At 46.6% G+C, this 12,588-nt stretch overlaps 1 protein-coding gene across 1 annotated transcript in view; it reads left to right on the top strand.

Moving 5' to 3' along the window:
* LOC144129507 (nose resistant to fluoxetine protein 6-like) overlaps nt 1-12,261 on the top strand; it is a 224,208-nt gene extending 211,947 nt beyond the window's left edge. The window contains exons 14-15 of the mRNA XM_077663668.1: nt 9,972-10,114; nt 12,039-12,261. Of these exons, the coding sequence (XP_077519794.1) occupies nt 9,972-10,114; nt 12,039-12,257 (362 nt within the window). The 3' untranslated portion in view covers nt 12,258-12,261. The remainder of the gene's footprint in view (nt 1-9,971; nt 10,115-12,038) is intronic.
* Nucleotides 12,262-12,588: the final 327 nt, after the last annotated feature.

The raw sequence follows: 12,588 nt of genomic DNA, 5'->3' as shown, positions 1-12,588 counted from the left end.
TGAACAGAAGATGAGTTGTTATACATTTGGTGGACATCTTTGAAATGAATGCTTATGGGATCAAGGAGGGACTGCGCGAAACATAACTGTAGTGTATGAAAACGAGACCAGGCGGCACTAAAAAAGGTGGAAGGTTGACTAAGAAATATTATACTTGAGGCGTGAAGAGGTGAGTCGTACAATTTAAAAAATGTTTGAACTGTTAAAAGGCGAAACCTAGCTGATAACGATTGGATTCGGGCCTCAAGGTGCAGAACAGCATTGGTGACATATTTTGGAAGCCCCAGACAAAGGCGCAACGCCTTACGCTTCAAGAGCACAAGAGGGCGAAGTTTATAGGCAAGAGCTCTTGAGAATAGAACACCGCCAAACTCCAAAATTGGGCGGACGTACATTTTATATATCATAAGAAATGTATGCCTTCTCATGCCTGACCTAGCACTACAAAGCCTGTCAGGATGCCAATGGCCCGAACTCCATTTGCAGAAACTTGCTCAATGTGTGGCCGCCAGGATAGAGTAGAGTCGTATATTACTCCGAGATACATCACCGTCAGGAATTATGTTATTTCTATATATCAGGCAGGTATTCACAGGAACAGAAACCGGAAATACTAACAATGCGCATTTCTTCATATTGATGGGCAGATGAATTCTTTTGTAACCAGTTGTCAAGAACATTGAGGTAATTTTGCAGGGTTCAATAAAGAGTGAATTTAACCTGCTGAAGAAAAAATGCAATATCGTCGGCGTACATATAAGTTCTCACATTTTGACTGCATGAAATTGAGCTTAGAAAAATGTTAGAAAGAATAGGTGGGAGAATTGATCCTCGCGGTACATCTCTTGTCTGTTGAAATCTCCTAGATGAAACACCATTTTGGCAGCAAAAAAATTCTCTATTTTGCAGAAAAGCAGAAATCCAGGCTACCAAATAGCTTGGGAAGTTGAGTTCCTGTAATCTGAGTAATGGAGTCGAGTGCTTAACGCTGTCGTATGCTTTACTGACATCCAAGGTGACAAGCGCAGCAAACTGTTTTCTATTGCGAGCTAATTAAAACGACTCTCTAGGTCAGTATGTGCACACCAAATTAAACAACCCGGCCTGAAACCAATTTTAGATGGATTCAAGAGAGCATTTTCTGAAATAATTGACATGACATGACTGAGAAGGACCCTTTCCACCAATTTCACTAGGTTTGATGTTAATGAAATAGGGCGTATGTTGTGTAAAGGCAAGCCTTCCCCTTGATTTTTAAGCAATACAACTATTTCAGCAAGACGCCACTCATGCGGTATCCAAGGACCTTTAATGGAATGGTTAACTAGAGCCAGCAGGTCTTTAGGAGATTCACTGAACAAAATTTTGATCATAGATGAAGTAAGCTTATCGGGGCCAGGAGCCGCTCGGGATAAGAGCAGAACAATTTGCGCCAGCTCAGGCATAGAGACCTCAGTGAAATCACTTGAGGTGCGTGTGAATATAGCTGGAGCAGGTAGAGCAGATGTAAAGCGAAGCTCTAGGCCACTCGCAATATCCTCTAAGGCCTTTGCGATGTCAGCAGGAGACTGAACGAGGGATTCAATGTTGACAGCTTGTGGAATTATGTTGTTGCGCCTCATGAAATTGAACAAAGCTCGTTTATTTCCGGATTTGGAAAGGAAATCATAATGATTTGTATTATACTCCTTTGCACGGGCGACAGTGCGTTTAAATGTTGCCGCAACATACTTATAATCCAAGAAATTTTTTGGGCATTCATTGATGAGAAGTTTCTTCCAAGCTGCTTTCCGTCGTCTATATGCACGCGTGCACTCAGCATTCCACCAATTGTTCGTGATTGCACCTTTAGTTCCCTTAACCAAAAATTCAGACTTTTGCCTTGCGTGGCCCAGTACTGAACATATATGTGTAGTCTTGCTTTCGGCACTTGTCTCAGCGCAAACGTCTGATGTGATCTGGAGAACTGATTTTAGCGTGTCTATAAGCAACTGTAATTTATTAATGTGCTCTGATGTCGCTCAGGAAAAGTTAATTTACACGCAAACTTGAAACTAATCGGTAGATGATCACTGTTCGTTGCACAGACAAAAGGCGCCCAAGATATAACAGGCTCCTGGGGAGGATCCCATGAAGAATGATCTTAACGCGGTTTAACGCGGTTTAACGCGAATTGAGTGGTATCTGGAGCGGTATCAAATATACCCAGATGTAATGTACGGGTTTCGGCGGGGACATTCTTCTATTGATAGCATGATTGACCTGGTTTCATCAGTTCAACATCAGAAGCATCTGAAGCTCTTGACCGCGGCGTTGTTTCTGGATGTTAAAGGGGCGTATGAAAGCGTCACTAATCAAGCTATTTTGGACTCTCTGGAAGCTGCAGAACTTGGTGATCGCATGTTCTGCTGAATACGCAGTTATCTATCCAACCGATCACTATTTATGCAGACTGAGGACAGACCAACATCTTCACATTACACTTCCCGTGGGGTCCCACAGGGTGGGGTACTCAGCCCAACGCTTTTCAATCTTTCGCTTGTCGGCCTTGTCGATGTACTACCACAGTCGGCGAGAGTTTCTGTCTATGCAGACGATATTTGTATTTTTGCATCAGGAGTTACGCGACCACAAGTTCGAGCAAGGCTTCAAAAGGCGGCAAGCATTCTTGCAGCCTACCTCCGCCTGCAAGGCCTGGAGATTTCTGTTAAAAAATGTTCGGTGTTCGGTTGCTGCCTTTACACGCAAGAGCATGTCCCGTTACCCCGTACGCATAAATGGGTCAACAATACCCTATGAAAGAAGCCATCGCTTCCTCGGAGTAATCATCGATCGTAATCTAACATGAGCCCACATGTCTCGTACATGAAAACGCGACTGACATCGATCGTTCACGTTCTATCCTTTCTCGGAGGGAAGTCGTGGGGAGCATCAGTGCAGTCGATGCTCCAGCTGTATACCGCATTATTCATGGGATTCCTTCGGTACAGTATCCATGCACTAGGAAACTTGAGGAGAACGAACATACGGTGTCTGCAAAGTGTTCAGGCTCAAGCTCTGCGGACGTGCCTAGGACTGCCAAAATGCTCGTCTACAGCCGCAACAATACCCATCGCTCAGGAGAATGCACTGACTGCCTATGTCACAATCAAAGCCTTGAGAGCGCATATTCGTCACCTCTCTCGGATTCCCGCGCATCATTTTGCCAGTGTTTCTGCTAACCGGCCGAGTACATCGTTTGCGGAAATTATTGATGCCCCTCGCGACTTCCTACCAACCCAATTTACACCAGCCTCTAGACCGTCTTCTCCATTATGGAGTCTGCACCAACCTCGTGTCCTTCTTTCCATACCGGGAATCAAAAAGAAGACTTATTTATCGACGGCAGCACTAAAACAGACAACTCTAGAATATTTGCATGAGAATCACGCACACTGACTGCACGTATGCACCGATGGCTCAGTGATCCCTTCCAGTTACTCGGCCTCCTCAGTCATCCCGTAAGGGCCATGTTAAGAAAGTGAAAACATCACACCGGACTTCATCGACTGGTGCAGAACTTACTGCTATTCGTGTCGCCATTGAGCATATCAGTGAAGAAACACCCCAGCAATGGTCTTTTTAGAGAGATTCAAAGGCAACCCTCCAAGCGTTACAATCTGCTCTTCGTCATTGGTCCCATAAGCAACTTGTCGCCGAAATCCTAGAGCTCCACCACACAGCCATCAACAAAGGGCACGATATTGTTTACCAGTGGCTGCCAGGACAGAGCGGCATCGCAGGCAACCACCGCGTGGACCAGGCCGTGCGAACTGCTCACCATGAGGGTGATTGTGTGTCCATCCCCATCTCGAGAGCCGACGCAGCGGGTGGGCTGAGACCACTGTCGCGGGACATCGCGCTTGCCGCGTGGAATTCAGGCCAATTCTCGCATTCGCGTTTAAAAACCTTAGACACAACTCTGAAGCTTCGTCTTCCATCCAGCCTACCACGACGTGAAGCAACTTTTTTGTGTCGCCTGTGGCTTGGTGTAGCTTTCACCAATCACTACTCCTTCTTAATAGGTATGGCTGAGAGCCCTGCATGTGCCATCTGCGGGTGTGATGAGACAATAGCCCGCATTCTTTGTGAATGCCCTGCCTACAGCGCCTAAAGACAGTATCTCTGCCGTGCACTGGAGCATCTCGACCTGCGACCACTGACGGAAACGAAGATACTCGGCCTCTGGCCGCGGCGGTCGTCGGCGGTGAAGGCCTCCAAGGCACTGCTCCACTTTTTGAAGGCTTGTGGCCTGCACGATAGGCTGTGACTTTACTGAATGCTGTGAGTTTACATAGTATATTTAATTTCCTGCAACTGTCTTTTCTCCTCCATCCTTTTCTCCCCTCACCCTTTTCCCCGAGTAGGGTAGCAAACCGGCTATTCGCCTGGGTAACCTCTCTGCCTTTCCTCCTCGTCCTCCTCCTGGGAAGGAAAAAGTTAAATCCAAGGCAGAGTGGCATTGACTCCAAACAAACATAGGCAATCCGGAATTGTTGCTCATCAAGTTGTTGTCAGAAGCCCAATCAAACAGCCTAGAACCAAAGCTGTCTGTTTTATGCCCCCACGTCACATGGCGCGAATTGAAGTCTCCAAGTAATAAAACCTGAGAACGGCTACTAAACATGAGTGAGTCTAGGGGCCGAGTGTCATGCGCACCAGAAGGGAAATATTCATTAGGTACCGTAAAGGGCTGTTTACCTGGGACACTGAGGTCAACCGCAAGGATTTGACATTCATTATCCGCATATTGGAAAGAAATGCATGCCCTGTGACAAAACTTTGTAGAGATGAACACTAACACCCCCCCCCCCCTCGTGATGAGCGGTCAAGCCGGAACGGACGGTAATTCCTGAGATGATAATTGAAATTTGTAGTTAGCCATGTTTCCTGTAATGTAATTAAATCTGGTAGAAGCTGATTCTATAGGCAATTTAAATCTGTTGACGCTGAGAATATAGATCGGCAATTCTACTGGAGTACACTTAAGAACTCTATCTTGGCAGGAGTGCCGCAGCCGCGACTGCCTTTTCTAGAATCCTGGTCTTAGGATTTTGACTAGCGTTACTTTTCTTTGTCTTCGACTGGGTACAAGATGGACCTTGAATATTCAAAGGCGACCCACTTCGTTTCTGGGCGCGGAGATCAGACTCCATATCCACACAGTCTATAGAGGATGCGGCCATTACGCTGTTCGGAGAGAGGCCTGAGAGGTCTTGTGCTGCTCATATTGTTTTTGGCCCTGTGGAGCGGAATTGATTACCACAGTAGGAGGAGCAGCTTCCGAAGCCAAAGAAGGCAAGAGCGGAGCGGTGGGCACCTGCAGCATATTGGTAATCTTGGTAGCTATTACCTGCGAAATGCACGTGCATAAGTTTCCATAATGCGATCAATTGCATTTGCCACAGCTTTCTCAACTGCCGCTGTAATAGTCTGGGACAAACTCGCATCCATTATGGGTGGACATTTGGCGGCCACACAAGAGTAGCCTGAGGCTCTCTCCTTGAGTGCGGCAAAAGCTTTTTTCTCCGCGTTCATCTGCGCTTGTCTATAAGCTCGAGCACCTGAACTTTTTATGCTCGTGCAGGACAGTCAGGCAAATCAGCAGGGTGAGCACCACTACACAAATAACATTTCTCTTGCTGTTTGGAACATTCCTCTCTGCCATGACTTTCTCCACAAGCACAGCAGCGTAAGGCCGATTTGCAGGCTTTGCTGGTGTGGCGAAATCGCCAGAGGTTTTGACACTGAAGGGGCCGAGAGTTAAAGTCATCTACACGAAATACCAATGGCCACACCTTAATCTCTGACGGGCAGAATATTCCTGCAAATGTGGCAATGACGGACTCCGTAGGAATTTTCCCTCTGTCGAACATCCTGCTGCATCGATGGACAGCAATCACTCCTGCAGGCGAGAGGTTCTCAAGCGTTTCCACAGGGCTCAATCGAGAGTAGACCCCTCGGACTAAGCCCTTGGAACACGCTAGATGAGGCGGAATGAATGCGCTCACCGGGTGGTTGGCGAAGGACGTACACTTCAGCGGGTCTTGTATACAGTCCTTATCCGGTGACCTGCACAAAATACCACCACTGCCGAACTTCCGGACATCAGTAATGCGCATGAAGGGCTGGATTGAAGAGCCGCCTGTACTGCCTCCGGGTTGTTCAGTCGGATAGCGCCTCCATTGCAAGGCACTATAGCGACCGGAATGCTAGAAACTCCACTGTGGAAAGAGATCAATTGGGAGCTGGCATTGAGGAAGAGATGCCGACGAAAGGGAAAACCCCTGGCCGGAAGAAGAAGTAGACATTAAGAGCTCGTCCCGCGCCTAATCAATCTAGAACAGGAGCAAGCAGCACAGACAAAAAGAAGGAGAAATTTAGCAAGCTAGCGCAACATCGCCAGGTACTTAGCGCTTTATAGAAGCCAGAGACAAGACATCCTCTGGGGACCCTGCCAACCTTAACCTATTCAATTGCTCCAAAAATCTTTCTTTCATAGAATGAAAACACGACTTCTGCAGTGACGAACCCAAGCCGGCGGCAGCAATTCCACATTTCACAATTTTAGAATGGCTAGAATTGAAATTTAAAAGTGGTTTCACTGATTGCGGTGAATACAACCAGCATCGTGGCCCTGCTTAGAACAAAGTTTCAGATTTAGAAACTGCAAACATTTATTGGTGAGCGTTTCAATTGTAAACTGCAGTCCACACCCATACTCTCTAAAAATCTTAAGCACATCCACTACCCGCCATGTAAAATCATGTCTGTGAACAAACACCAGCTAATCGTCGAGGTACCTAAAATTTTTATATGAAAGGCCACTCAAATTCTTTTCAATACAGGAATCAACTCTAGAAAGAAAGATATCATTGAGGACGGGAGCCATTTTAGACCCGATGCAGACGCCAGTCTTTTGAAGAAACAAACCCCCATTCCATTCAACAAAGGTCGAAAGCAGTTCTAAAAAAGAAGGGACCGAAATACCACAGTCGTTAACAAAGCGCTGTTCATCATTATCCTCAGTAATACCTTCTATGCGCCTGCGTGAATGCTTGTTTTGTTGTTGGTGTTTTGTATCTTTCTCTTTACATTCTGCGTTTTTGTTCTGAACGCCCAGTTGCGAGTAGGCTCTGAATAGTCGACAATATATATGGTAGATGATGTTCTGAGGCGGCCAGGTGGTAGTTTGACTTCGCATGCAGCGCAGCATCCGGACACCTCTCGGTGCATCAGCGTCCTGCCCAAAGTACTAAGCGCAGACAGAGTCATCGTCACCGGCGCATCGAATGTTCATTAATTTCTTAATGCCGATTCTCGCTTTCTTACAACGGCGACGAGATTTTTTCGCGCGTGAGTGCGAACGCTGACATCGCGTTCCTTGGTAGCAGCGTGGTATAGGACGTCGGCATTGTGGCATGGTCACTAGAACAATTTTGGTCCCAAGGCGGGGAACATTTGTACTCAGCCTCGCATCACACGACGGCATGTTCGTCGGTCTCCATGAGCGAAGCGCGGCGGGAGAGGGTGTCGCCGCAGCCCGGAACGCGTGGCTCGCCGTGCGAAGCGCCAGCCGGCTACAGTGACTGTAAGCCTCGGTGGCCGCCCGAGTGTTCCTCTGGCCGCGGCGCGGCGCTACGCTTCTTACACTCTAGTGCGGCGGATCCGTTTAGGCATTCTAGACTAATTTCAAAACCCCTTTTCTGATCTATGATTGGCTTCTCCAGGCGTCGACCGGGAGTAGCGCCACATATAGATAGACAAGACATGGAAAATTCTATCCTCCACGCGATTGATGTAGCAACGGCGGTCGGCGTCTTCGTTGCAGCTCGAGCGTGATCCCAGTTGCTAAAGATTATTTGCGCGGATGAGTACCGCGTGTCTTAGATGTGATAATTAACATCAGTCGCTGTTTTCTTTTTGACATGAGAAAGAATGCCGCCTTTTACTCTCATGGATATTCTCACGGCTCATAATAATAAAAAGAAAGGCAGTCACGCTTGTTTTTCCGCGACAAGCGGGAAAAGAATAGAGTCGCTTACTCACACAGACGTCTGTGACTCTCGCCGTCGATAAAAATGTTGTATGACACACATTTCTTGCCGGAACGCTGAAAAAAAACGGAGAGGCTCCGTAACTGCGAAAAATGTCAAGCCACAGCTGTCTGGCGATTTACCCTGAAGGCCTCAATATGAAATCTTTCTTGGCGGTCAAGCACTGCAGTAGCGCGCAGCAGCAAAGGACAAACAGTAAATGAAGCAACATAGCGCTGGCTTACAAATGACAGTTATTTAGGATTACTATCGCATAGCTGCACCAAGTATCTTCCAAAAAAAAGAAACAAGGAAACGGAAAGCACGAAAAACCGAGCACGAAGTATGCATACGCATTGGCTGTAGAAGACATCACCAACAAGACTAATATAAGCGGAAGTAAAAAAAGCACATTCTTGTTCCAGAATGGATACGCAGCTCTAACGCAATTGCGTGGATGAAAAATGCAAGGGCACCGCGTCCATTGCAATAAAATAAGGAATTTCCTTTTTTGGACGCAAGGGCGCACAAAGAAGAGAATCTAATAGGAAAACCCTGCAGCTTTTACAGTGCATGTTATGTTGTGCGTTAGGAGGCAAATTAGAATTAGTTCTTCAAAATTGCTTTCATGTCACTCTCAAGGCGCACATTAATGCGTTGTTCACATTTTCGCTCAAATAATTGACTGAAAGTAGTTTTGAAATACAGATATCTCGGTCTTACATTCACGTAGGACATGCCATGGCCTAACACGTCGTTCTGATTTCTATCAAAACTCTCCAAAGCCTCGGATACTTGCGCCACACTTTGCATGTTTCTCCACTAGGCAGCAAGTTACTTATATACAAAACCCTTATCCGCCCAATCCTAGAATACGGCTGCGACGTTTGGAAATCCCATATGATTGTAGATGTTAACAGGTGGGAATTGGTTGAAAAAAGGCTGTCCGCCTGACATTTCATGGACATCACAGACTTTCTGCTTTTTTTTCATCTGTCTCAACTGGTGCTCACTCCACTTTCTTCATCTCGTCGCATTTTCTTCTCTCATACGTTAACTCTCCGCTGTCTCAATCATTTGGTAGCTATTTAAGATATTCTGCACCTTACAGTCCTCGTACTAACTTGTTCAAATACAATTTTTCCCCGCGCAGCATAGCATTTTAGATCTTCTTTGTGGCCCTACTCGTAACCTGCCTTTGAAACAATTCTTAGATTCTGCGATTGAAACTGATATGTTTCTACTGTGCATTTCCTTGTGCTTTCTGAGTATCTTGTATGCTGTTTTTTATCATTTGTTTGTGCATGTTTTTATAATGTTACGAAGCGGTGACTGCAGTCCGGAGAGAACAAAGGGTGCGAAAATGGTGTCTAAACAAAACTCTTCATTTGCAATGACTTGCGCCCACAATGGACTGAATCACTCGGTGACGGCGAAGCGACAAGCGTGCTCGGGGGTGGTGGAACGAAATCCCCGCCGCCGTCGGCCGTGCTCAACTTAAAGCTGATAGCGAACTTTCGAGATAGAGCGTGTAAAGACACTAGAACATTCTGGAACAACATAGAATCAACTCTGCCAGGATGCGATCAATCGAGATATATTTAATCGCGTCTTGTATCGCAAACGAAGCGATAAAGCGGCGTGCCTGCCGCTTTGAACAATGAACAAACAAACACTGCAAAGATTCGCGGCAATATTATCCGGCCTTATCTTCACGTGATGCTGCAGTATGTGTTAAAAAAAATAAATGATGCGGAGGAAGCTACACAGTGAGCAGTGAAAGAAGATTTCCCTCTTCGTCACGCGTGCTGAATAACTTTTGTCAGTGTTGCGCATCCCTTGACCGAACTCACTGTGACGTACCGTGCCCTGCTCTCTCATGGTCCTTCTTCGCAGGTGTCGTGCAGAGGGCGCTGTCGGCCGCCCCACTTGCGGTGCTGAGCCGGCTCTCGTTCGGGGTGTACCTGATCCACTTTCCCTTCTACTTCCTCTCCAACAACGCCATGCGGGTGAAGAAGCACTTGAGCGTCTTCACCTGGGTGCGTGAAAGGGGAGGCAGCCGCCCAGCAGGAGGCGGAGAGTGCCGGTGCAGAGCCTGATGCTCCCCAGGGGCCGTATTCTAAGAGCTGTCAATTTTCCAATGTCTATTTCGCTTCCGTTTCGTCTTCTGTTATTGGTCGCTCAGATATCGCAGCCAATGGCAGCCAGTGGTGAGGCCCGGTCGCCAAGCATCAAAAACGCAAGAGGAAAACGCGCTACACCTACCTTTCGAGAAATCAAATCGACTCATGGCTATATTTTTCTATTTTTATTTACTTTTATAATCAGCTGTTCACCTACTGCTTTAGTGTTTCTCTATGCTTTCCCTCCACACTATACCGCCCACTTTCTTTTTTTTTCGTTTCATTTATTCTGGTATTCTTTGACATGAAACACGCTTTTCTATGGCGGTCAATGCTTCTCGTCAGGTGTCTCTCCGCTATTTTCTTCTTTTTACCTTCTCTGTATTTGGTACTGCTGTGCTGATGTATTTCTTTATCTCATATCTTCTAGGTGAACCCGACTTCCTCCACCATGCCAGCTCTCGTAGTCCCCCTTGCCCGGAGAGCATATTTCTCAAGTTCACGTTCACTGCCCTCTCGCCCTCCCTGCACAACTCTTGGGTTGTGCCTTTCTGTCGTACAGATTATGGTAGCCAGTCCATTTCTTATCACGCAGCTGTTCTTTTAAATAACCTTGCGGCCATCGTTGTCTGCCCGGAAAAGATGTCCAAACGAGCAGTATATGCACATTTTCTTGCAGCTAACGCCTGATAAATTTTGTATGCTTGTGTCTGTACTTTTTGATGTTTGTTACTTGTTGCTTTTTTATTGTATCCTGTGTTTTTGACTGCCAAGAAGTGCTCTGTACTGCTGCAGATTCTTTTTCTAAATGGTGTTGAAAGGTTGTTTTACAGGCATTGTGTTTAAGCTGAAGTGTATTTAACGAAATCTGTTTCTAACTAACTTTTTGAAGCTAAATGTGTTTTTTTTTTCAAACTGCTGCCGATTTGTACATGAGGGGGCCTCGAATCGTCAGGCCGCAATCATGCGGCTTTTACCCCCACCTCCTCTTTCTCCTTGAGAGAGAAAATAAAGATTCGATTTGATTTGATTTGACTGACGCTGGGGGGGGGGGGGGGGTGGCTGCAAGTAAAACAGCACATGGCTGTTCGTCCTGTCGTTCGGCAAGCAGTTTTTTATACCTGGGAACGATTTCTGAGCAATGCAGACTGCGAGTTTTGGTCGACGCAAGATTGAAAGCCCTACCGTTGCCTCTATAACTGAAATGAGTGAGCGTGATGCATGGGCGCTTGTTTTTCACTGCAAGATAAAGATGGCGTTTACATAAAATTTCCTTGTTTCATGTTACTGGTTTTTATTGTTTGCGATGAAATTGCGTATTTTTCAAGCGGGATGCTTGAAAATACGTGCGCTTTTTACAGCTTGATATATAGCACAGTACGCCATTGGTGAAAACGCACACGTGCCAAAACTAGCATGAAATAAAACCATTGGCGTTTCTCGACCCCCATACGGGTGCCTTGATCACAATGAAATAAAGGAACGGATTGATGCGGTTAAGAATTACCTGAATTGCGTTTTGCCTAAGCTCATTTCGTGTTCTGGTTGTTTTGTGCCTGCTGTAAAACGGGCTTACTTGAAAATCACTAAGAAATCGTGTGAGCGGCAGCAGCTGGCTCCTGAAAATCTAGCAATATCATATGCTACTGCACTCTCTTTTGTCACGTTTTCATCCTCAACAAGGATATACTATCAAAATTCTGTCCGTATCTGAATCCCCTTGTCTCTACCCGATCAGGTCACTCATCCGTATCCGACGCCAGTATGTGGCGCCTGCCTGCAGCTGAATGAATGTATGGCTTTTGACACTGCCGCCTTCCAACCCTTTTTTGCTGCGCAGTTCTCGGAGAGCGTGTCGACGTTCGTGTGGAGCTGCCTGCTGGCTCTGCTACTGTTCCTGGCGATCGACGCGCCGGTGAGTCGCCTGGACAAGATCATCTGGGGCACGCGTCAGAAGGCCACGAGGAGCGGACAGGCGCCGGTCGCCGGATTGGAAGACCAGGAGCGCCAAGCGGAAGCGGTCGAGCAGTCGCCAGGTGGCAGAAGAGAGCACTCCTAGTGAAGAGAAGACTGCAGTACGTCACTGTTACTGCATTTTCAAGTAGTTTATTGGCCTTATATAAGACATCGGGATTTCAATTTGTCACTTCCCGCCTCTAATAAAATGTATGTGCGATAAATTTGCTTCATTTTTTATTCTCAGGGACGATTCTGCCACTGCTAGGCATAAATAGGTGCGTCGGTTTGGGGACAACAATGGTTACCGTTCTAAATATCAGATGGCGCCACCAGGCTGAACTTATCGTTGCGTCCTGCATACGCTGAACCGAAAGTGCGGATGTACCGAAAAGCGTAAAGTCCTGCAAAATCCTTGCATTCACCGTACGCAA

This window comes from Amblyomma americanum, chromosome 4, assembly GCF_052857255.1.
Source record: "Amblyomma americanum isolate KBUSLIRL-KWMA chromosome 4, ASM5285725v1, whole genome shotgun sequence".
NCBI lineage: Eukaryota > Metazoa > Arthropoda > Arachnida > Ixodida > Ixodidae > Amblyomma > Amblyomma americanum.
This window is presented reverse-complemented; position numbering and strand designations above follow the sequence as displayed.